At 37.6% G+C, this 22,316-nt stretch overlaps 1 protein-coding gene across 2 annotated transcripts in view; it reads left to right on the top strand.

The window, feature by feature from the left end:
• The first annotated feature begins 4,296 nt into the window (after positions 1 to 4,296).
• VIPR2 (vasoactive intestinal peptide receptor 2) overlaps positions 4,297 to 22,316 on the top strand; it is a 143,401-nt gene continuing 125,381 nt past the window's right edge. Inside the window, exons 1-2 of one of the 2 annotated variants that reach the window (XM_074193239.1) lie at positions 4,297 to 4,517; positions 7,608 to 7,704. In XM_074193239.1, coding sequence (XP_074049340.1) covers positions 4,455 to 4,517; positions 7,608 to 7,704 — 160 coding nt within the window. In that variant the 5' untranslated portion in view covers positions 4,297 to 4,454. Of the gene's footprint in view, positions 4,518 to 5,312; positions 5,625 to 7,607; positions 7,705 to 22,316 lie in introns of those variants that run through there. The other variant, XM_074193240.1, reaches the window with a different exon arrangement.

Raw genomic sequence — 22,316 nt, forward strand, 5'->3', positions numbered from 1 at the left:
CTGTGCCTTCTGTTCCTAGTTCCTCCAGACCTCTGTTTTCTCCCCTGTTTCTAGGTTCATCAGTCATGTCCCACCTAATTCTTCTTCTCTGGCTCAACTTTAGCTACTCTTCAGTCATTTAAGTTGTGTCTAATTCTTTCTGATCCCACCTGGAGTTTTCTTGGCAAAGTTACTGGAGTGACTTGTTATATCCTTCTCTAGCTTATTTACAGATAAGGAAACATATGAGGAAAACAGGGTTAAGTGACTTACCCAGGGTCACATAGTTATGTAAGGGAATGAGACCAAATTTTGACTCAGGCATACCTGAAGCCAGTACTAGTGTTCTATCCACCTATCTTCCCTGTGTACATATATATGCATTATTCAAATTCTCAAAACATTAAAAAGAATCAGATGCAAATGTAGTGATAATAATAATCACTAACATTATATAATACTTATGCACTATGTGATGCAATTAATAATTATTGTATCATTTGATCTTCACATCTATCTTGGGAGGTACTACTATTATTATTCCCATTTTGCAGATGAGGAATTAAGGCAAACAAGAGTTATGTGATTTGCCTGGAGTCCCATAACTAGTGTCTGAGGCAGAATTTGAACTAAGTTCTTTCTGACTCCAGTCTTGTTTGATCTGTTCACTGTACCACCTAGTTGCCCTGATTACTGTGCCCTGACATCATCATTACCTTCCACCAGGTCCTTAGCACATTTTGGCATGAGGGGGTCAGTTCTCTCTTGAATGCTCAAAACAATGCCTGTCTCTCCTCCACATTTTAACTGAGAGGCTTTGCTCCTTCTCAACCTGATTTTTATCAGTTTTTCCTGATACAGGTGTTTTTTCCCTGCCCATTTCAGGAGGGCCAGAAAGATTAAACATGTCCAAGGTCACACAGGGAGTTAAGTAGCAAAACCAAGATGTAAATCAGTCCCTCTGAGTTTCCATTCCACTTTATCATCTTTGCTTTTAGGTTCTCCCCAAATATTAACCTCATATTTCCCCTTCTTTATCCTCATAAAAAAGAAACCCCCCCATTCTACCTAAATTAAACTACTTATTTAGTAGTTCCAAAAAATACTTTAATGAATTAGGGAAAAAATTGTAAGTAACTTCATATGGAGAAATTAAAAAGTCAAGAATTTCCAGGGATTTAATAAAAAAAGTACAAAAGAAGTTGCTTAGCCCTACCAGATCTAAAATTATATTATAAAGCATCACTCATCAAAATGGTCTGGTATTGGCTAAGAAAGAGTGGTGGATCAATGGAATACATTAGGTGCAAAAGAGATAGCAGGAAATGATTATAGTAAACTGCTGTTTGATAAACCCAAAGAGTCCAGCTTCTGGGATAAAAACTCTCTTTGATAAAAAAAAAAACTGTTGGGAAAATTGGAAGTTAGTATGACAGAAACTTGGATCAGACCAATATCTTACACCCTATATAAGATAAGATCAAAATAGATATGGGATCTAGACATAAAAGACAATATTATAAGCAAACTAGGAGATCAGGGAATAGTTTACCTGTCAGATCCTTGGAAAGGGAAGCAGTTTATGACCAAAGAAGAGATAGAGAACATCATTAAAAACAAACTAGATAATTTTGATTATATTAAATTAAAAGGCTTTTGCACAGAAAAAAAACACTGTAACCAAGATCTAAAGAAAAGTAGTAAATTGGGAAATAATTTTTACAACTACTGTTTCTGAAAAATATAAATATATTTCTAAAATATATAGAGAACTGAGACAAATTTACAAATAAAGTCATTCCCCACCTGACAAATTGTCAAAGGATTAAGCAAAAGCAATTTGCAGATGAGGAAATCAAAGCAAACCTTAGTCATATGAAATATTCCTCTAAATCATTGCTGATTAGAGAGATGCGAATTAAAGCATCTCTGAGATACCACCTCACACCTCTCAGACTGGCCAATATGACCAGAAAGGACAATGATCAATGTTGGAAGGGATGTGGGAAATCTGGGGACTATTACATTATTGGTGGAGCTGTGAGCTCATCCAACCTTTCTGGAGAGTAATTTGGAGTTATGCCCAAAGGGCAATAAAAATGTGCATACCCTTTGATCCTGCCACACCACTACTGGGTCTATACCCTGAAGAGATGAAGAAAAAGGGTGAAAACATCACTTGTACAAAATTATTCATAGCAGTCCTGTTTGTAGTGGCAAAAAATTGGAAATTGGGTGAATGTTCAATTGGGGAATGACTGAACAACCTGTGGTACATGTGTGTGTGGTGTGTGTGTGTGTGTGTGTGTTATGGAACACTATTGTTCTATTAGAAACCAGAAGGGATGAGAATTCAGAGAAGCCTGGAAGGATTTGCACGAACTGATACAAGCAAGATAAGCAGAATCAGAAGAACATTGTACACCCTAACAGCAACATGGGGGGGTGATGATCAATCTTAATGAACTTGCTCATTCCATCAGTACAACAATCAGGGACAGTTTTGGGGCTATCTACAATGGAGAATACCATCTATATTCAGAGAAAGCATTGTAGAATTTTAACAAAGACCAACAACTATTACCTTTAATTTTAAAAAAGTTATCTTATTATGACATCTTGTATCTCTTATATTTTGGTTATTTTTTTTCCTTAAGGATAGGATTTCTCTCTCAACACATTCAATTTTGATCAATGTAATAGCATGGAAACAATGTAAAGACTATCAGATTGCCTTCTGTGGGGACTGGGAGGGAGGGAAGTGAGATTAGGGGAAAATTGTAAAATTCAAAAATAAACAAATAGATTAGAAAAAAGAAATCCCTAAATCTTTAGTCATCTTGGAGGTACCCTAGATAGAAGTTCTGTACTCAGAATCAATAAGATATAAATATACATCTTTCCTAGATATTTACTAGCTATGCAATCACAAAGTAAATCACAACCTCCCAAGCACAACTTTCTCATCTGCAAAAAAAGTTTGTTGTAAAGATCAAATGAAATATTTGCAAACCTGAAGGAACTCTATATATTAGCCATAAATTATTATTCTACCAGGAAGTCACTATCAAGTTAAAGTCAGAGAATGGTAAGAGTTGGAAGGGGCCTCAGGGAGTCATCTATTAGCATCTCATTTGACAGGTGAGGACACTGAGGCCCATGTAGTAAGGGACAGAAGTGGGTTTCAAACTCAAGTTCTCCCCCTAAGATTATAGTGAGCTAGTGATTCTTCCTACCCCCTCACTGAAAATTAATAATAATAATAATAATGTTTGTCCTTCCTTCTTGAAGATCCTGCCATCTGGAAGGTGATGCAGTGAGAAGAGAGAAGGGATGCTGTGCTAAATCACCAGTCTCACCTTTTCAGTGGAGAGAGCATTGGCCTTGGAGACAGGAGGACAGGAGCTCCAATCTGACCTCAGCCACTTGACCCTCATTAACTGTGTGACCCAGGGCAAGTCACTCTGATGGCCTCCATCCAGGACCATCATCAGTCGTCCTCTTTGAATCTGGCCACTGGATCCAGATGGTTCAGGAGGAGAAAGTGAGACTGGTCATTGACAATTTAAAATGGGTATAAAGGACACAGGTGTCTGAATGCATATTCAGGTTGTAGGTAGATTCACTCACTTCTTTGCCCTTTCCCAATTCTAGTGCATTTCAATAAACTTCTGGAGCCAGGAAACATCTCTCCTGACCTGTCAACCCAGGGGAGGACCTCCTCCCGTGGGAAAAAGCCAAGATCAAGCCTTGACAGGGCTCCCTTCTTTTCCCTCCTACTTTCTCCTCTCTCGCTGCTTCTTCTCCGCACCCCATAAGCTAAGGCAGCACCGGGGGGAAGGAGGACTGTGTTGGAGCGAGGGAGGAAGTGGGGAGGAGAGAGAGAGAGAGAGAGAGAGAGAGAGAGAGAGAGAGAGAGAGAGAGACAAAAGGAGGAGTGAGGGTGGGAAGAGAAGGAGGGAAAGAAGGGAAGGGAGAAGGAAGAGCTCTGCAGGGAGGAAAGAAAAGGGAGAAGGCAGCCCCGCGCTCACACTGCCCAGCGCTCAAGGGCAGGATCAAGGCTGGGGACAGCCGGGGCGCAGGGAGCCCCGAGAGGGGCCCGGGACAGGCTAAGGGGCCTGGGCTACAGGAGCAGCAGCCTCTGCCCGGAGCACGCGTGGGTGACGGCCCCAGCAGCCCGGGCAGCGGAGCCTGAGGAGGTGGGACGTGGGCCCGGGTGGCCAGAGAGACAGGCTGAGGCAGAGTTCAAAGGCTTTGGCTGCCTTTCGGGAGACAGGGAAGCGGCAGAAGAGCTAGGTGGGGCGGGGGGCGGTGGGGGCGGGGGTCTCCCCCTCTGCGGACCGGACCCCATGTTCCTGCTCCGGGACTCCCCAGCTCTTTGGAAGAAGCGATCCCGGCTCTCGAGCTGATCCGTGCCCCTCCATCCATCCTCCCCGCGTCCTCCACATAGACCTGGGACTCGGGCATCCGAAGGCATGAGGAGGTGCCCGGTGCTGCTCCCCGCGCTCCTAACCTGCTGCTGCCTGCTGCCGGTGTCTGTAAGTAGCCCCCTTGCCCGAGGAAGACCCCGAGGGGGGCTGCAGCTTCTCGGGCAGGAATTGGAGGGGGGGCTTGGAAATGGCAACATTCTCCCTCCCCTTTCCAATTGCGGTTGGGCTGCTACCCATTCTCCTAGGAAGGGTTGTGCCCACGCGGAGAGTTGGCAAAAAAAAAGTTTAGAAAAAAGAAACGCAAAGCTCCGGGGAGGCTTTGGGGTCAGCCTTCTATGGGAGAGCTGTCCGCTAAGGTGCTTGGCGGATGGCCCAGCTGCCCGGCGCCTCTGTCCACGACCACAGTGGCCAGCCTGGCTGCCCTTGCCCTCCCTGCGCTGCCTCCCAGATAAACAAGACGTTTCCCACTCGAAGCGCTCCGGGCTGCTGGGACCTGGGAACTCTTAGCGCTTAGAAAGAGCCTCTTCTTCCTGCCCTCCCAAGCTCTCCCCAAACATGCTTGCCTCCCTAGAAACGGGCTCTGGCTGCCTATTCTGATCCTTTAATTAAAAAAAATAAATCAACACAGCTCCTGATCCTTTGCACGCAAAGACCCGGTTACTAAATAAAACCCAAGCTGGAAGGCTGGAATCGGCCATGGCCCTTCCACTTGGCTGTTGCGGGAATCAGGGGAACACAGGTTTCAAACTTCAAAGAGCAGCGGTTGGGAAGTTTGTCCAGGTCCCTTAATATCTGCTCTCTATCTCTAATCCTTTCATGCACCCCGATTTCCACCCAGCGCACTTAGACACGACCCAGTGCTTTGCTGTTTAGAACTTGTTCCCAAGAAAGAAAGAATAGAAACCTCCAAAAGAGCTTAAGTCAATTTGCTTTGAAAATATTTAAAGCTGCCACAGCATGAAATCCTCCATTTCAAAGCAGAGGGACAGAAAAGATAAACCAAAGTATGGTGGCTAGAGAAAAATCAGTAAAGAGAAAAAGGCAACAATTCTTTGAGCTTGAAGAATTCAGTTGATGAAATGGGATAAATGGAAAGGTGATGTGGCACAGTGGCTACAGAGCCTGTTGTCATCGGGAAAACTTGGGTTCAAGTCATCCCTCCAACTTGACTAGCTGTGAGAAAAGGAGGCAAGTCATTTATTCTATCAGTCCACTGTAAGTCTCTTAAGGATTTTATTTATTTTGAGTTTTACAGTTTTTCCCCAATCTTACTTCTCCCCCACTCCACCACCCCCCCACAGAAGGCAATTTGCCAGTCTTCACATTGTTTCCATAGTATACATTGATCCAAATTGAATGTGTACTGTAAGTGTCAAAGACAAACTGTCATGCAGTTGCTGAGTTCTGGTTGAAGAAGGAGTTTTCATACAGGTGAAGCCACTGTCCAAATGAAGAAAGGGAAAGTTAAATCTGAATTCTAACTTTCCTGCCTGTATATCTTACAGTTAGGGAAGAGAATACACATAAGCAGTATTATCACTATCATATTAATTGAAATTAATGGTCAAACTCTTTGTTAGAATTAGTCTTTGTGTCTGAGAACACAATGGAATGTGTTTCAGTGGAATGCAAGAGTTTGGTAAAGGTTGTAATTTCTGAAATACTTCCTAATTGGGTAGTTAAGGAAGCTTACCGGAGTTATTCAGCTTTATTATGAGGAGTCTTTTTGGCATACATGAATTCACAACTGACCCCATCACTTCCTTCAGTAAGAACTTGATAGTATATAAATATTGTTGTGTAAGTATTTTGAAAAATAGGTTTTCTTGACATCACAAAGTGCTGCTATTTATTAATGCTATTTTGGTCATATTATTATTGTGTCTGTTACCATTTCTAAACCTTATTGGTCCTTATCTTAACCATATTAGACAATTCTCATCAAAGATTTGAATTTTTATTCAATAAGATGTCCCTTCATTTTGATATTTAAGCCTATTCAAATGAGTTACTTCTCAAAAATACAATCTCATTTGCAATTAGGAGTTTTCTCAACTTGTAGCTTATATAACAAAGAGGGAAAAAAAAATAAGACCTTGGCTCTTTAAAAACATATACAAGGTAGACCTCCTGTTCTTTAAATTCTTTGCTGAATATACCAGACAGTATAGAATCTGTGAATGTTTTCTCCTCAAAAGAAAAAAAAATAGTCTATGAGTTCCTATATGAGGAACACCAACTTGTTTCAATGGTACTGAAATTGTGAGGGTATAACACATATTCACTTCTTAAATAAAAAAGCAATATTCTTTGACACAAATCTGAATTCCTTTACTGATGAAATCTGTGTACACATTGGGAAGGGGGGGAACCAAAAGCAGAACTCTGAGAATTAGCACTCTACCTGAATAGTGATTAATTGTATCATCTAAGAGACAGGAGATCCCTTAGCTTTATCTTCTTGTGGAAAGAGATAGCAAGCATTTTGAAATTACTATGCATATAATATATTTAATCCAGTTACAAAGTATGAAATTACCTCTGTTTCTCCTCCCCTCCATCCTCTACTCTAAAATTTAAAGTTTAAAATGACACAATTTCACATTTTGTGGCTCATTTTGAAATCTTCTCTGACTTAAAAAAAAAAAGAGTGGAGAGTGTTTCAGAGGAAATATGCTAATATATTTGCATCTGGTACACAGTATTCACTAGTCTCCTAAGAATACACACCATTGTATTTACTTAAACCAGCTCATTTACTTTGAAATGTTATGATTTTCTGTACCAAATAATTACTTGACTAAAGTATTCTTTTTGTTCTTGAGATGAGTGCAAACTCAATAATCTTATCATATGTTTACAAAATTTTCTTTGAAAAGGAATAGAAATGCATCTTCAGTTTTGCTTTTTTACACTATTTTCCAAAAGCAAACAAGAGAATTTAATTATGTTAAAAACTATCTTTACATGTAATTGGAAAATAATTAAATTAAAATTAAAAAGAGACCTTCATTATACAGCAATATACAAGGGATGGGTAAATTGATCTTGAATAATATTATATTGAAACAGTTGAGAAAATATGAAGAGTATGAAGGTTTGGTTTTTTGCTGTTGTTGTTTTAAGAAGGGATGAGTTTGATTTTACTCCAGTAAGAAAAGACTATCACTTATGAAACATTCATTTAATTTCTCATAGGTAAATGGTATTCACCCAGAATGCAGATTTCACTTGGAAATCCATGAAGAAGAAATCAAATGTATGACCTTCCTAAGTGCCCAAACAGAATACAAAGGTAAGAGGAAAAGGACCTTTCCTGCAAGATAGAAAGAAAAAAAATGTTGTGTCTTGTTGCTGCATCTAACTCTTCATGATCCCATTTGGGGTTCTCTCAAAGATAGTAGAATATTTTGCCAATTCTTTCTCCAGCTAATTTTACAGATGAGGAAACTGAGGAAAACAGGCTAATAATAGTAATAAGTGTCTGAGACTAGACTTGAACTCAGGAAGTTGAGTCTTCCTGACTTTAGACCCTGTAGTCTATCCACTATCCCATCTATCTGCCCTGAAAAAAATGAAAAAGTGCCAGAGTAGCTTTTAATTCTTCTCAGTGAAAGTACTATATAAGACTATAGCTCCAATTAAAGTTTCCTTTGCTCTTTTATGAGTCCCAGGAAAAGTAAATAGTGTTAAGAATAGTTTGAGCAGTTTTGACATTTCAGTCAATTAAAAGCAAGCTTTATTCCTGAATAGTAACACAGCTTTGCTGGTTTGCACTGATAGCAACAGTTTCTAAAATAATTACATGATAATTGTTAAGAGAAAATACGTAGTATTGCATTAAGGGAAAATGTGTCACATTCCTTGCATTTGGGGGTGCTATGGTTCCTGCTTGTTTTATTTTAAATTCAAATAAGTGGAAAGTTTATCAGAATGCAAAGGAGAACTACCTCAGCCAAGGCTAGAATAAATACACCTTTTTGTCGTGTTAGAATTTTCTAGTTCAAACAACAAAAAGAATACTCAGAAAGCATGGATACAAATGAGGCAAAATCACACATAATATTTACAAACATCTTACTGCTGTCCCTGACTACATATGTGACCTTGGGCAAGGCTTTTAAATCCCACTGGACCTCAGTTTCCTTATCTGTCAAATGAAATATTTCAATCAGATAAACTTTCAGGTCTCTTCCAGTTCTCAGATTCCAGGACAGAAGTTAGGACTGAAATGTTCATTCTACTTTGACTTTGTCTTTTATCATTAAGGACTCCTCCAAAATGCAGCCCCAAGGGCTAATTAACAAGCATGAAAGATAACTGATGAACTGCCTGTATGCTTCACAGTAATCTAATGAGGGTTAGACTAAGCATATTTAGTGGATAGAGGATATATGTAAGAGTTCCACAGAATAAGTGTAAATGGGTTGCAATTTTCCCCCACTGGAGGGAGTATCAGATTAATGAGATTAAAGATTCACTAAATAGTATCTATCTGTGTATGTGTGTTGATACACACACACATACATTCATGTATCTCTTTTGCAAAATATGTACTTTTAAAATCTTGATTCTTTTGCTTATTAACCATGTAGTCTCAGATAAGTCATACCTCTTTTGGATTTCAGCTTCCTCATTTGTGGACTAAGAGAGTAGAACACTTTTAAGATCCCTTCCAGCTCAAAAACTTATATTTAAGTTGGAATTTCAAAGAATGGAGATCTAGGTTTGCTATTAATTAACTACATAACCTTAGATAAAAGACAATCTCCCTCAGTTTCCTTACTTATAAAATGAAGTAGTCTTTAGGTAAAATGGTATTGTCCAGGCCTATATATCATGAGTAGGGTGCAATTGATGACAGATCAAAAAAGGTATTACTAAGACTCAGAGACCAAACATACTCATTGAGGAAAATAAAGGGAAATGCAAATAGTTGATGCTAGAATGAAAGCCAGAAGGCAGGAAGTTGGCATTAGGTGAGTAAAAGATGCTGTCAGGGAAGACAGTAAGTGGGAACTATTCAGAAGTCAATTTAGTAGGAAATCATCATCAGAAGTTTTAGAATTCATATAATAGAAAATCAACCATAGGGACTGAGAAGAGAGAGGAGTCCAGTCCTGAAAAGACTGGGGTTGTGGGGAAATAAGCAGGAAACAAAGGAAAGGACTTAGGCACAAAGTGAAAATGAACTGATCTAGTTATTAGAACCGATTTACAAGGCAGATATTTTGTCACAAGGAAATAAAAGTTCAATTCCTGGAAACAGGAAATAAATTCAGAGTGGCATCCAAAATAAGAATTGCTTTATTCTGAGCTTTGGAAGCTACTGGCATACAACTCCACATTAACTATTATCATCATGATTATTATTATTAACATGCTCTGCAAACTTGAAAGCAATATATGAACCTATACATTAGTTATTCTTAGAACGTGACTAGAATGATTTCCTGATAAGTTATGAAACCTATTTGCCAGTCTTCAAATTATTGTTGTTGCTGTATTACTCAAAGTGGAAAGCACTATGTATTTGATATTCTTCATTTTTTTCAGTCAAGTCTGACTGTTCATACCCCATTTGGGCTTTTTTGGCAAAAATCTTGCAATGGTTTGCCTTTTCTTTCTCCAAATATATAATTTTTTAATAGTAGTTACATTATTCATCATAATAACCAAGAACTAGAAGTGTAAAGCACTTTTAATGCATTATTTCATTTGAGCCCATCTCTTACTAACTCTGTGAGGTAAGTACTACAAATCTTATCTTCATTCACAAATCAGGAAATTGTAACAGAGAGGGAAAGTGTCTTGTTCATGGCCAATCAGCAATTAAGTTTCGGGAGGATTTGAATGTAGATCTTCTTGAATTCAAGTCTGGTATTCTGTCCAAGAAAATATTGATCCCAAACTTAAGACAGATTTTGACCTAGAGGTGGATGTTAAAGACAGTCCTTAGCTGGCTGGATCAGAGGTCTATGGAAGTGAGGAATTAAGAAGGCCCCAGCTCTGTGTAATCTCAATGCATTCTGGTCACCATATTTCAAAAGGAGACATAATAAATCTAAATAAGAGTCTCAGAGAGGAGCAAAAAAAAAATATTAAGGGACTAAGACAACTGCTATATGCAAACATTAAAATCACTTTATCAAAAAAATTATCAAGTGCTTATTCTATGTTTAGCCCTAGAATAGGTACTAGAGGAGATTCACACTTTATTAAATCTAATTCTACCCTTGTGGAGGTCACATTCAGGAAAAGACTTAATGATACATATACAAATGACTATATTCCCAAATAATATAGATGTGCGTGAGAAGGGTAAAGTAGTGAAGAAAGGTCACTTCCAACTGGAAGATAGGGAAATCTTCCCAGAGAAGTATCATTTGAGTTGGATTTTAAAGAATACATAAAAATTCAGTGAAAATCACAGAATCATGATAGTAGAGTTTAGAGAAACCTTAGAGAGAACCTAGTACAGTCCTTTTTTTAGGTTCTTTTTTTTGCAAGCCAATGGGGTCAAGTGGCTTGCCCAAGGTCACATAGCTAGGCAATTATTAAGTTGTCTGAGGTCAGATTTAAACTCAGGTCCTCTTGACTCCAGAGACAATGCTCTATCCACTACAATATCTAGCCACCCCCAGTCCTTTTATTTTGCTGAAAAAGAAACAAAGATAGCTCATAAGTGGAAAAAACCATGATTTTAATCTAACCCAAATCCCTTGCTCAAAGACTAGTGATTATTTCTATAAGGGAGAGGAATAGATTGAGATGGCCTGGTAAAAGATAGTCTAGGCACAGGAAATAACATGAGAAAAAGTACAGGTGCAAGGAAATGCCATGTCTGGATGGGGCATGGCGAGTAGTTGGTTTGGCTAGAGCAGAGTAAATGAAGGGAACAAAAACTTTAACACTTAAGTTTGGAAAGGGAGAACCTTAAAAAACAGGACTGATGTGTATAGGTAGTGGATAGTGTAAACATAGACACTGAACGGTCTTCTGTTCCTGAAGCCTTCTCACCTTGAACTATACTGACACTCTTCTCTCCTTGATGAGGCTCTATTCTATGAAGTTGCCCAGTCCAAGCTCCCTTCATTACTATCCAAGCTTGAGATATTTTGGACTTTAATCTCATGCCCCACACCAAGTGCCTTCACATACACACACACACACACACACACACACACACACACACACACACACACACACAGTATCCATAACTGCTTTTTAGTTCCCCTTTATGTATTGCCTTCTCCCATTAGACTGCAAAGTCATTGAGAACAAGGACTGTCTTTTTGTTGTTTTTGTATCCTCAGTCCTTAGCACAGTGTCTAACACGTAGTATTTAAATCAGTCAGTCAATAAACATTTATTAAACACTTTGTATGTGCCAAGCACTCTCCAAGTGCTGGAGGGATTTAAAAACACAATATGGTCTCAAGGAACTCCAAGTCTAATGAAAGAAAAAAAAACAAACTATGCAGAAACAAGTTATGTACAGGAAAATTGAAAATAATAATTTACAATTGGAAAGCTCTTCACATTAGAATTAGTAGGGATCAGTCCCTAAATTGGGTATGATTTTAAGTCAGATTTGAAAAGCTCCTTGAAAATCAAGAAACAGGGATGATAAGGGGACAATTCTATTCCTGGGAGCCAGTCAGTAAAAACGACAGAGTTGGGGAATAGAATATCCTATTCAAAGAACAGCAAGGAGGCCAGAGTTACTAGATCACAGTGTATATGGTGGAGTATAAAAATGTAAAAAAGAAAGGAAGGCAGGGTGGTGGGGGAGGAAAGGTTATGGATGGTTTTGAATGCCAAATAGAGAAGTTATATTTGTTCCTGGACTTTATTGAGGCTGGAGTTTATTGAGAGGGGAAAAAACAGAAAATGATATGGTCAGATCTGTGCTTTAAGAAAATAAACTTGAAAGTTGATAGGAAGGATAGCCTGGAGTGAAGAGAGGCTCATGGCAGGAAAGCTAATCAGGTGATAAAATGATGTATAAGAGAGTCTGTACAAGAGTGATTTCAGAGGAGAGAATGAAATATATACAAGAGATGTTATGAAAGCAAAATCTAGAGGTCATGGTAACAACTTAGATATCGAGGGAGAAAGAGAGTGAGAATTTGAGAGTGGTATCCATGTTAATAACATTGCTTTGCCTTACATATTAACTAAACTCAATATTATCTAATGGTGGAAAATTCTGTAAAGATTTATTTGAATTATAGAATTTTAAAATATTTAAATATGTATTCCAAGCTCTCCTCTAGTTCAAGAACTTGCTAAATACCTCCAGAAATAGTTTGAAAAGCATATTCCACTGTTTGACAACTTTCACTGTTCAAAACATTATTTGTTATCTTGAATTCATCTATCTTCTTTTAATTTACATTGTTTCAAGTTCTGCTTTCTAAACATTAGAAACCATTTCTACCACCTTTTCTGAATAACAGTTGAGAAAATACTTGAAAAATATTTTTAATGATGATGATGATGATTATGATTAGTATTTACAAATATTCTCAGGTTTATAAGGCATTTTGCACATAGAATCGTTTGATCTATTCTTATATGCATTTTACAGATGAGGAAACTGAGGCTCAGTGAGATCAATGACTTGCCCAGGGACTTACTCAATGCTACTAAGTCATCTGATTTGAAGCAGCACATTTCTAAATATGTTCTATGGATATCATTTAAATTATTAATGTCCACCTTAAAATGTGTTACCTAGAGTAGAACAAAATATTTAAGATACAATCCAACTAGTTCATGGTACTAGTGCTTTCCATGTTCAAAATGCTATATTTCCATCAAATGACCCAAGATCAAAATTACATTAATGTTAATAATTTGTTGCATACACATTCAAGCCTTTTTCAGATATACTCTAGTTTTAAGTATTTTTCATCTTGCAGGGTGTGATTATTTTTCCAAAACTTAAATAGAGAACCTCACATTTATTCCTTTTAAATTTTATCTAGGATCATAGAATTTTAGAAATGAAAGGGACTTTAGATTCCAGTTCAACCTTCTTATTTATTGATGAAAAATCCAAGGCTCCAAAAAGGCTTTCCTAAAGCATATAACTACTAAGTATTTAGTAGTGATTCAAAACCTTTTAATTTCAAATCCAAGATTCTTTCCAAAATACTAAGATTCTGTTATCTATTATATTAATACATCCCTTAGTACTTCTATCAGAGACAGATTATTGAGATGGATGGACAATGGATTTGACCCAATATGATAAATATCATATTTAATCACACACAAATACTCAAACATATAAAAATATCATATAAGCACTGAAGAACTTTGTGATAATACTATGAACTATTTGATATTGGCTTGCTCACTGATATTGATGCCCATCTAAGGGGATTCATAGAATAACAAATTTAGAAAAAGAAAAGATTGTAGAGGTAATAACCCTACTCCAAACTCATTTTACATATGAGAAAACTGAGAGGGGGGCACTCAGAGGTGTATTTAAGTGAAAGGGTGCTATGCCTCACCAGACTCACTTTCTCCTCCGGTGCTATCTGGGTCCAGCGACCAGATATGGATCATCACTACTGGAGATGACCCTGGGAGTGGGAGACCATAGTTTTTTAAAGCTAGATCTTTCCCAGGTCACATTTTGAGTGATGCAATGCCCAAACAGTCAATAAGTAAGGTAAGGTAGGAGAGATGAGACAAAGAGACCAAGAATGGCCACTTCCAAAAAAAAGAGGAAAAAATTGCTTGGAGAGTAACAATGGAGACTAAACCCATGATTTTATTGGTGTAGGAAATTCCCGGTATGGAAATTCCCTCTATTGGTACAAATCAACAACTTCCTTAGAGATTTACCTGGAGCACTGAAAGATGCAGTTCCTTTCTCATGGTCAGCATGGATGGTAGGAGTCAAAGACAACAAATTTTCCTGATGGAAATAGCTCTGTCAGCTATACCATGCCACCTCTCAAAGGAAAGAAAACTGTGAGGAAGCTACTTTCTGCTTGAAAAATAATAAAACTTTAGTTGCTTAATATTGCGCTGTAATCCTATCTTCTTCCCAGCTCCCCCTCCAGCTCCCCTAAAAACCTATTCCAGGTAAAGAACTTTCCTGATCTGTGTACTTCATCTTGCCCAGACAAATCTTGGGACACATTAGGATGACAGAATAAATAGGAGGAGAACACATAGTTAACAGCTACTATTATGACAGGCATTCTAAGCATATGACAGATCTAGAACTTCACAGAGCAGAAACCAATGAGAGTTGAAGTTTCAGAATTGTAGAGTGGATACACAACAAACTCTTTTCAATCAGTAATAATGGTAAGGGAAACATAATCAGGCTTAAAATATTTAAAAATGGAAAACAAAAGAACTTGGCCAGGATCAACATAACAATTAGAACTGGCCAGAAATGGAATGAGCTGCTTCCAAAGGTAGTGAGAACTGAGAATGTTCACGCATAGCCTTTTAGAATTCATGCTTTAAGTAAAGGTTATACCAGAGAATTTCTGAAGTCTTCCAACTCTGGGGTTCTTTGATACTAATGACAAAAAAAAAGAAAGAAAAAATCCAAATGGTCCACCCACCTCTATGTCTTGACCCAGCTTGGTTACAGAGGATACCTGCTCCTCTCCAAGGAGCAGGGCCCTGGTCATGTAATGTCTCTACTAAAGAAAAATCCACACTCAAATAATCATGTGCTGAATATGGAATATGACAAGATACTAGAAGAAGGGATCATCAGTCACTTTGTAATTAAGGGTTAATATAAATAGAAAGTATAAAATTAAGTGTATGACTAAACCTCATTAGAGTAAGTAAACTTATTAAATGTTTTATTATTCACAATCCTATTTTTTTTCTTTCTTTCCTTTCTAAATTGACTGTGGCTAGTAATCTCAGTTGCTAGGTACTGAAGTGGATGGAGAACTGTGTCTGAAGTCAGGAAGACTCTTCTCTTCAAATCTGGCCTCAGACGTTTACTAATTGTGTGACCCAGGGCAGGTCACTTAACCTTGTCTGCTTCAGTTCTTCATTTATAAAATGAGCTGGAGAAGGAAACAAAACCACTCCAGTATCCTTGCAAGAAAACCCCAAATGGGGTCATGAAGAGTCAGACATGACTGAAAGAACTGAGCAACACTATCTCAGCTGACTAGACACTCATGAACTTAAATTCATTCTACTTTACCTATTTGGAGCAGTTGACTTTATTGAGTCCCACAACCACAGATTTGGTATTCTCACTTTGGCCAGCCATCTCACAAGTGCAGGCTATTAGCCCAAAAAAGAGTACTGTGAATGACAAAAAGAAAAGTTCATCCTTGCCTCTCGGTGTAAATACCCCAGTGATAGTGGACCAGTATGGTCATCATCTTTTCCAATGATGTCATCTTATTCGTTTTTAATCTATTATTACACATTCTTTATGATACAGTGAGAAGAATATTGGATTTAGAAACAAAGGGCCTGAATTTTAATCCTAGCTCTGCCACTTACCTGTGTGACCTCATTTAACATGACCCCCTCCCCCCCCCCAGTAGTAAGCTATAAAATGAGATTGGACTAAATGTCTTTCAAGGTGCCTTCCAACTTTAAATTTGTGAGCTGACATAAATGATCCTTCTTTCACAAAAATTCCCACACTACTATTCTACATCCTTCCCAAGACTCTCTGGCATCAACTGAGAAAGGACAAAATGTGATCTTTTTAGCTATCATATGTAAAACAATTTCCCTTCCTTAAGGCATGTAACTCTGGACAATGAAGTGTTTTGAAAACAAAGCTACTAATCAGTTGCTTAGTAATATTAAGCTCCACTATTCCATTTGTTATGCATGGTGCTTTAATTTCCACTATTAGCACTATAGAAGAAAAAATAAAAAAAGATCTGCATTGGATTCCATTGACCTTTGCTGCATGTTCAAAATACCTGGTAACAAACTTTTGTTTCTTTCAAGACAAAAGAAATGATACTGTAGACCTGATGATGAGCTAATCTGGCCAGTTTTATACTTTTTTTTAAGGGGAACCAACTCTTGTTTTAAATTGCTTTAATTTTTTTATTTGAAATTCGTGCAGCACAAATGCCAGCAATAAAAATAGCATATTAAGATACCAGAATAAAGATTCCATGGATGGTGTAGCAGAACTGACAAAGATGAGTCAAGGCATGCTAATTGGAATTGGGAAAGGGGGGTAGGAAGTGATGCCATATTTTTTTCTTCTGTGAGAATTTGCATGTGTGTATGAGCTTAAATGAAAGCTGAATGGAACATTTTTCAATCCAAAGAGGCCTCGAAGGGATAATCTACTAAATACCACAGGTCTAAGAAATTATTTGGGAGAGCACAGGAGGAAAGCACAGTCATTTTTCATTACAAGGAAGGAAGTCGTTACTACTTACCCTTTTCCTTGGCTCTATGTTGTGTAAAAAAGAGTACCAATTGCAAATCATTTTAAGGGGAATGATTGTAAGAAAGAAAGACTTCCTGGACACATAGAGATTGTGTGATATAACAATTTGATTGCTAAATTTGACTTAATCTTACCAGTGTGCATGTGTGAGAGGCACTCACAGTTTCACAGCCTGCAAGTCAGACACAGGGAACAAAAACCCTACTAGAAGATGCCTTAGTTTTGTCTCCTCTTACCTATCTCACTCTCCAATATTACAGACATGACATGGGAGGAGCCAGAGGCATTAGATTTCTTCACTGCTGCCTACTCCCAGCTTAAACAGACTGTATATGAATGGGTTTATTTTTCCAATCAATCCTCAGACTCCTATGGCTATTGCATCTCTCCGATGGTAATAAATCACCTTAGACATATACAGACAACACTTTATAATTTTCAAGGTACTTTGATATGGCATAGATAGGACAGTTGCTATTATCTCCTTTCTACTTTTAGAGTCAGAATGACTTGGTGACAACAATGTTAGATTCAGAAACAGTGCAATTTCTTACTTTTTATATCACGACCAAGCAGAAATTATATATATTTTTTTCTAAGCAAGGAAGAATATGGGAAGAAGTTAAGACTCTCCTTCACAGAATTTTAGAGGTGGAGGATTTCATAACCTGAGAAATTAAATTGTTCAATGCCTCTCATTTTACAGATGAGAAAATCTTCAAGGCTAGCATATACCTAGGCTCTAAAATTAGCAGAGAGTTTATTCACTCTTCAGTCTGCTCTCTTATGGGTTCAATAATACTACTTTCCCTTTGTTTGTTTTTTTTGTTTTTAGCAAGCACTTTTAGTCCTCTTGGGCAGATGGGTGGTATCCTAGTTGAAACTCAATCCATTTGAGTTTGGCCAAGTTTCCACTCCTTCTTGTTATATAGTCTTTATATATTATAAGCCATTCCCCTCAATGTGGAACATCTGCAGATTTAATGAGCATGCTCTGTTCTATGGTCCACATTAACATCCACAAAGAAGTTAGTGGACCTCTGGACCAATATCAACTCCTACAGAGCACAGTTTACCATATTGACATTACTGACATAATAACTATATTGAATCTATTCCTCCACACTGTGGCACTGACAGGATTGTGATCTTTTTGATCAGATTATAAGTCAAGTACATTTGTCAGCTTCCCACTGAATTCTGAAGATACCAGAAAATACAAAATCCAAACCCTGAGAGCAGGGAAGCTAGGTGGCACAATGGATAGAGCACCAGCCCTGGAGGCAGGAGGACCTGAGTTCAAATCAGACCTCAGACACTTAAAAATTACCTAGTTGTGTGACCTTGGGCAAGTCACTTAACCTTGCAAACAAAACAAAACAATCAAAAAACAAACCCTACTCTCCAGGAGCTCATAGCCAATGGATGAGACTACATTCACACAATCTACATGTAGCAATGTTGGAGATAATTTCAGAGGGAAGTTATTAAGACTAGGAAAGATAAAGAAAGGTTTCTTACAGAAAGTAAGGCTTGCTCTGAGACTAAGACATCAGAGAAATCAGGAGGTCAAGATGAAGAGGGAGAGGGTTCCAAATATTGGGAGCATCCAGAGAAAATCCTTAGAATTGGGAGGAGTATCACATGTGAGACATAGAAAGGAGACCAGTGTGTAGAGTACTTGGTGTGAAGTAAGGGTTAAGAAGAATGCGAAAGTTTTCTGATTCATAATGTGTGAGGAATATAAGTCTTGATAAAAAAATAATTTACATCTCTTGTTTCTCCTTCATACACTTAGCGTGCCACTGTCACAGGAGAATTAGTTATTTAATAGGGATGTGTTTTCTACAAACCTATTTTAGTCTATTTTTTTAGACCTAGAGGGGCCATCATTCAAACCTGTCAGATAATAAAGATGTGGAATAGGATGTTATCTATTAGCATTTCAAAAGAACTTTATTTTTTACTTTATTATTTTTTATTTACTCTCTGCAACAATCTGGTGTTAGAGTGGGTTGTAGAGGCCCTTGATAGCAGGGAAGCTCCTTGAGAGTAGGGATTTTTTTGCTTTTTCCATTTTTTGTCTTTCTATATCCAGAGCCTAGGACAATATCAGATATTCAATTAATAATTCTTTTTAGTGATTGGTTGATGAAGCAAATAACCTCAAGTTATACCTAACTGAAGGGTTCTTTCCAAATCAAATTCTCCTCATTCAATCAAACAATAATCATTTATCAAGTACCTGCTATGTGATGGACACTAGGCTGGGCACCAAGTTCACAAATACAGAAATAGCATGCCTCTGCCCTCTAGAAGTTTATGTTCTAAAGGAGAAGACAATTCAGCTTTCTGCAGTGTGCTTGACTCATAATAGACATCAAAGGAAAAATACCTATTGAATTTTTTGTATACATCCCCTTCTTTCCTTTGACATAGATGCTAGCTTCAAGTAAGTCCTCATCACCCCAGACTGTATTATAATAGTTTACTGGCTGTTCTTTCAGCTCACCTTCTTCACCTCCAGCTTCAACTCCAAATCCATTCATTAAAAGAGACTTTCCCCTGTGTTTTGCCCTACAACTGCTTTCTGCTACACCACCTGCAGCATATTACCTCTGATTTTATCTATATTTAACCTGCATATGTACATGGATGTACATACATACATAGGCACATATGGATAGATATTTTAGTCTCTAGAAGGCAGGGACTTTTTTTAACCTCTCTTTGCATCCCCAGCATGTAGTACAAGTGCCTTATACATTTGTTATTGATGAGTCATTTTCATTTTCAATCACGTCTAACTCTTTGTGATTCCATTTGAGATTTTCTTGGCAAGATATTGAAGTGATTTGCCATTCCCTTTGCCATCTCATTTTACAGATGAGGAACTGAGGCAAACAGGATTAAATGAGTTACCTAGGGTCACACAGCTAGTAAGTGTCTGAGGTCAGATTTTAAATCACAAAGATGAGTCTTCCTGACTTCAGGTCTGGTATTCTATACAACTACATTTTTTAATATCTGTTTGACTTTAGGCAAGACACCTAATCTTTTCTCATAAATAAAATAAAAGGATAGGAATAGATGTTCTTTAAGGTTTCTTTCTGTTCTAAATCCCAAAGATTACTGAGAAATCTTGCTCTAAGAAAACTGCATAGCAGCAAAGTATGGATTCATACATTATGAATCATAAAAGGTATAATGGAAAACACATGAATCTTAAGCAGGTAAAACAGCAAGATCACTAAAGACTACTGTGATAACCAATTTAGTTTGAGATGAATCTATTAAAACATTGATTTAAAATGCAATACGCTTCAAAATAGGAAGCACTTAATATTTAAGTTTTATATATATATACATATATATATATATATATGCTAATTTGGTTTAAAGATAAGTCCCTTACTTTCTGCTCTTTCCCTATAACTCACAGATGGGCAGAATAAGGAACTAATGACATCAGTGGAAGAGAGTTTCGGTCCTTCTCTTCCCCACCTTGACAACACCTCCTTTTTCTTCTGTTGTTTTTTTCTTGTTTTCACCACTTACCACAACTGCTTTACCCATCCTTCTTTTCCATGGAACAGAGCCACAACGAGGATGGGGTGATCAGGTCTTTGCCCCAGGGAAACAAAATTTAGAGAACTATGATAGCACTCCAACAGAAAATAAACAAATGACCTTAGCATTTAATTGTCAAGAATGTTCAGCTAAAATAGGAAGTTATCAGATAAATCAGTCTAGGTGAGTACCACTCTTGTTACTAGACTCTTCTATTCCCCAATAATCTTCCCTACATTTTAGTGCCCCATCCAGCCCACATGATCCTGTCTGTTGAATTCTATGTCTCCACTCACCACCCCAAGATGGTTTCCTGGAACTTCTCCTGTCATAGACCTTATTTCCCAGGATGGTATCACTGAATTTGTCTTTAAAAGTTAGGTGCATGGAGAAAAATATAAAACTCAAAACCTTAGGGGTAGTTAGGTGGTACAGTGGAAAGAGCCCCAACTCTGAAGTCAGAAGGAAATGAGTTCAAATCTGGCCTTAGACACTTAATAATAACCTGTGTGACCTTGGGTAAGTCACTTAACTGCATTGCCTTTCCAAAAAAAATTATTGGTAAAAACTAGCATTGCATGTAGTTGAAAAAAGCAAATAAATAAAATATTTCTAAAATTATAAAAATTAAAAAGTTGAGTACAGGAGAGTGCCATGTCATTTTTTTCCAGGGACATTTTTGTGAAGCTTTCTTTGAGCATCAGAACTGAATGTTATGACTCAGTCCTTCCCTACTCAAGATTTAGTAGTGACTGGGGCATCCAGAGAGAATTTCTTATCCCTTTGGATGACATTTGGAACTCAGAAGAATATACCTGACTGAAAATATCTGTGTTTAGATATTCTGCTGATTATTCAGGCTATGTTCCTATTGAATGACTGGTTTAGCTCTTGTCACCTCCATTAATCATTACTATTCCAGAATGAATACAAGGTTGGGAGCATTATTTTTTGTGCATGTGATATATTTCCCTGAAGAAAGTCTGAGAAGGGACTAGAACAGAAAGAGACAACAGTAGAAACAGGTTTTATATTTTTTGTCAAAGCTGGAAAGACCCTAGGTTATTTCAACATGTTCGAAACAGACCTCATTATCTTTTTCTGAAGTTTCTCTCATGAACTTCCCTATTTCTGTCAAGGATATTTCCATCTTTCCAGTAACAATGGTTTGAACCTTGAAGTAACCCCTGTTACCTGTTCCCCCACCCCAACCCCATCTAAATAAGCTACCAAATCTTTTTGATTCTACTTCCAACAATAGCCAGAGATGTTCATCAGGTTCATCACCCTGGTTCAAACCCTCATCTCCTCTTGCCTAGACTATTACAATAGGTTGGTGTACATGCCTCATGTTTCTTCATTCTCCACTGTTTCATGCAATTAACAAAGCCTTAATCCTAAATCACATGCCTAACATGTTATTTACTTGATCAATAAATTCCAGTGGCACCTCATTACTTCTTAGAGTCCAATAGAAACCACCCTGTATAACATTTATTGCCCTTCAAAACCTGGCTCTGACCTAGGTTTATTATGCATTACTCCTCTTTACCCACTCTAGGGTCTAGAAAAATTGATTTTCTTGCTGTCCTTCCAAAAACATTGCTTTACTTATTTTCATGCCTTTGTAAAAAGACATTGTCTGACATACCTTCAATGAATTGTCACATTTTAAATTTCGTGTTTCCTTCAAAGAGCAGCTTAAGTGCCTTCTCTTACTTAAGACCCTTCACATTTCCAAGAATCAGCCTCCCCCCTGCATTTATTTTGCAAGTATTTTGCATATATTTTATGTTTACTTGTTTTCTCCTTTGAGAATGTGTGTGTGTGTGTATACACACAATTGTAGGTATAGAAGAGTATGTATGTGTGTGATCAAAATAATTTCTAATTAAAATATGACA

Source organism: Macrotis lagotis, chromosome 7 (assembly GCF_037893015.1).
Source record: "Macrotis lagotis isolate mMagLag1 chromosome 7, bilby.v1.9.chrom.fasta, whole genome shotgun sequence".
NCBI classification, from domain to species: domain Eukaryota; kingdom Metazoa; phylum Chordata; class Mammalia; order Peramelemorphia; family Peramelidae; genus Macrotis; species Macrotis lagotis.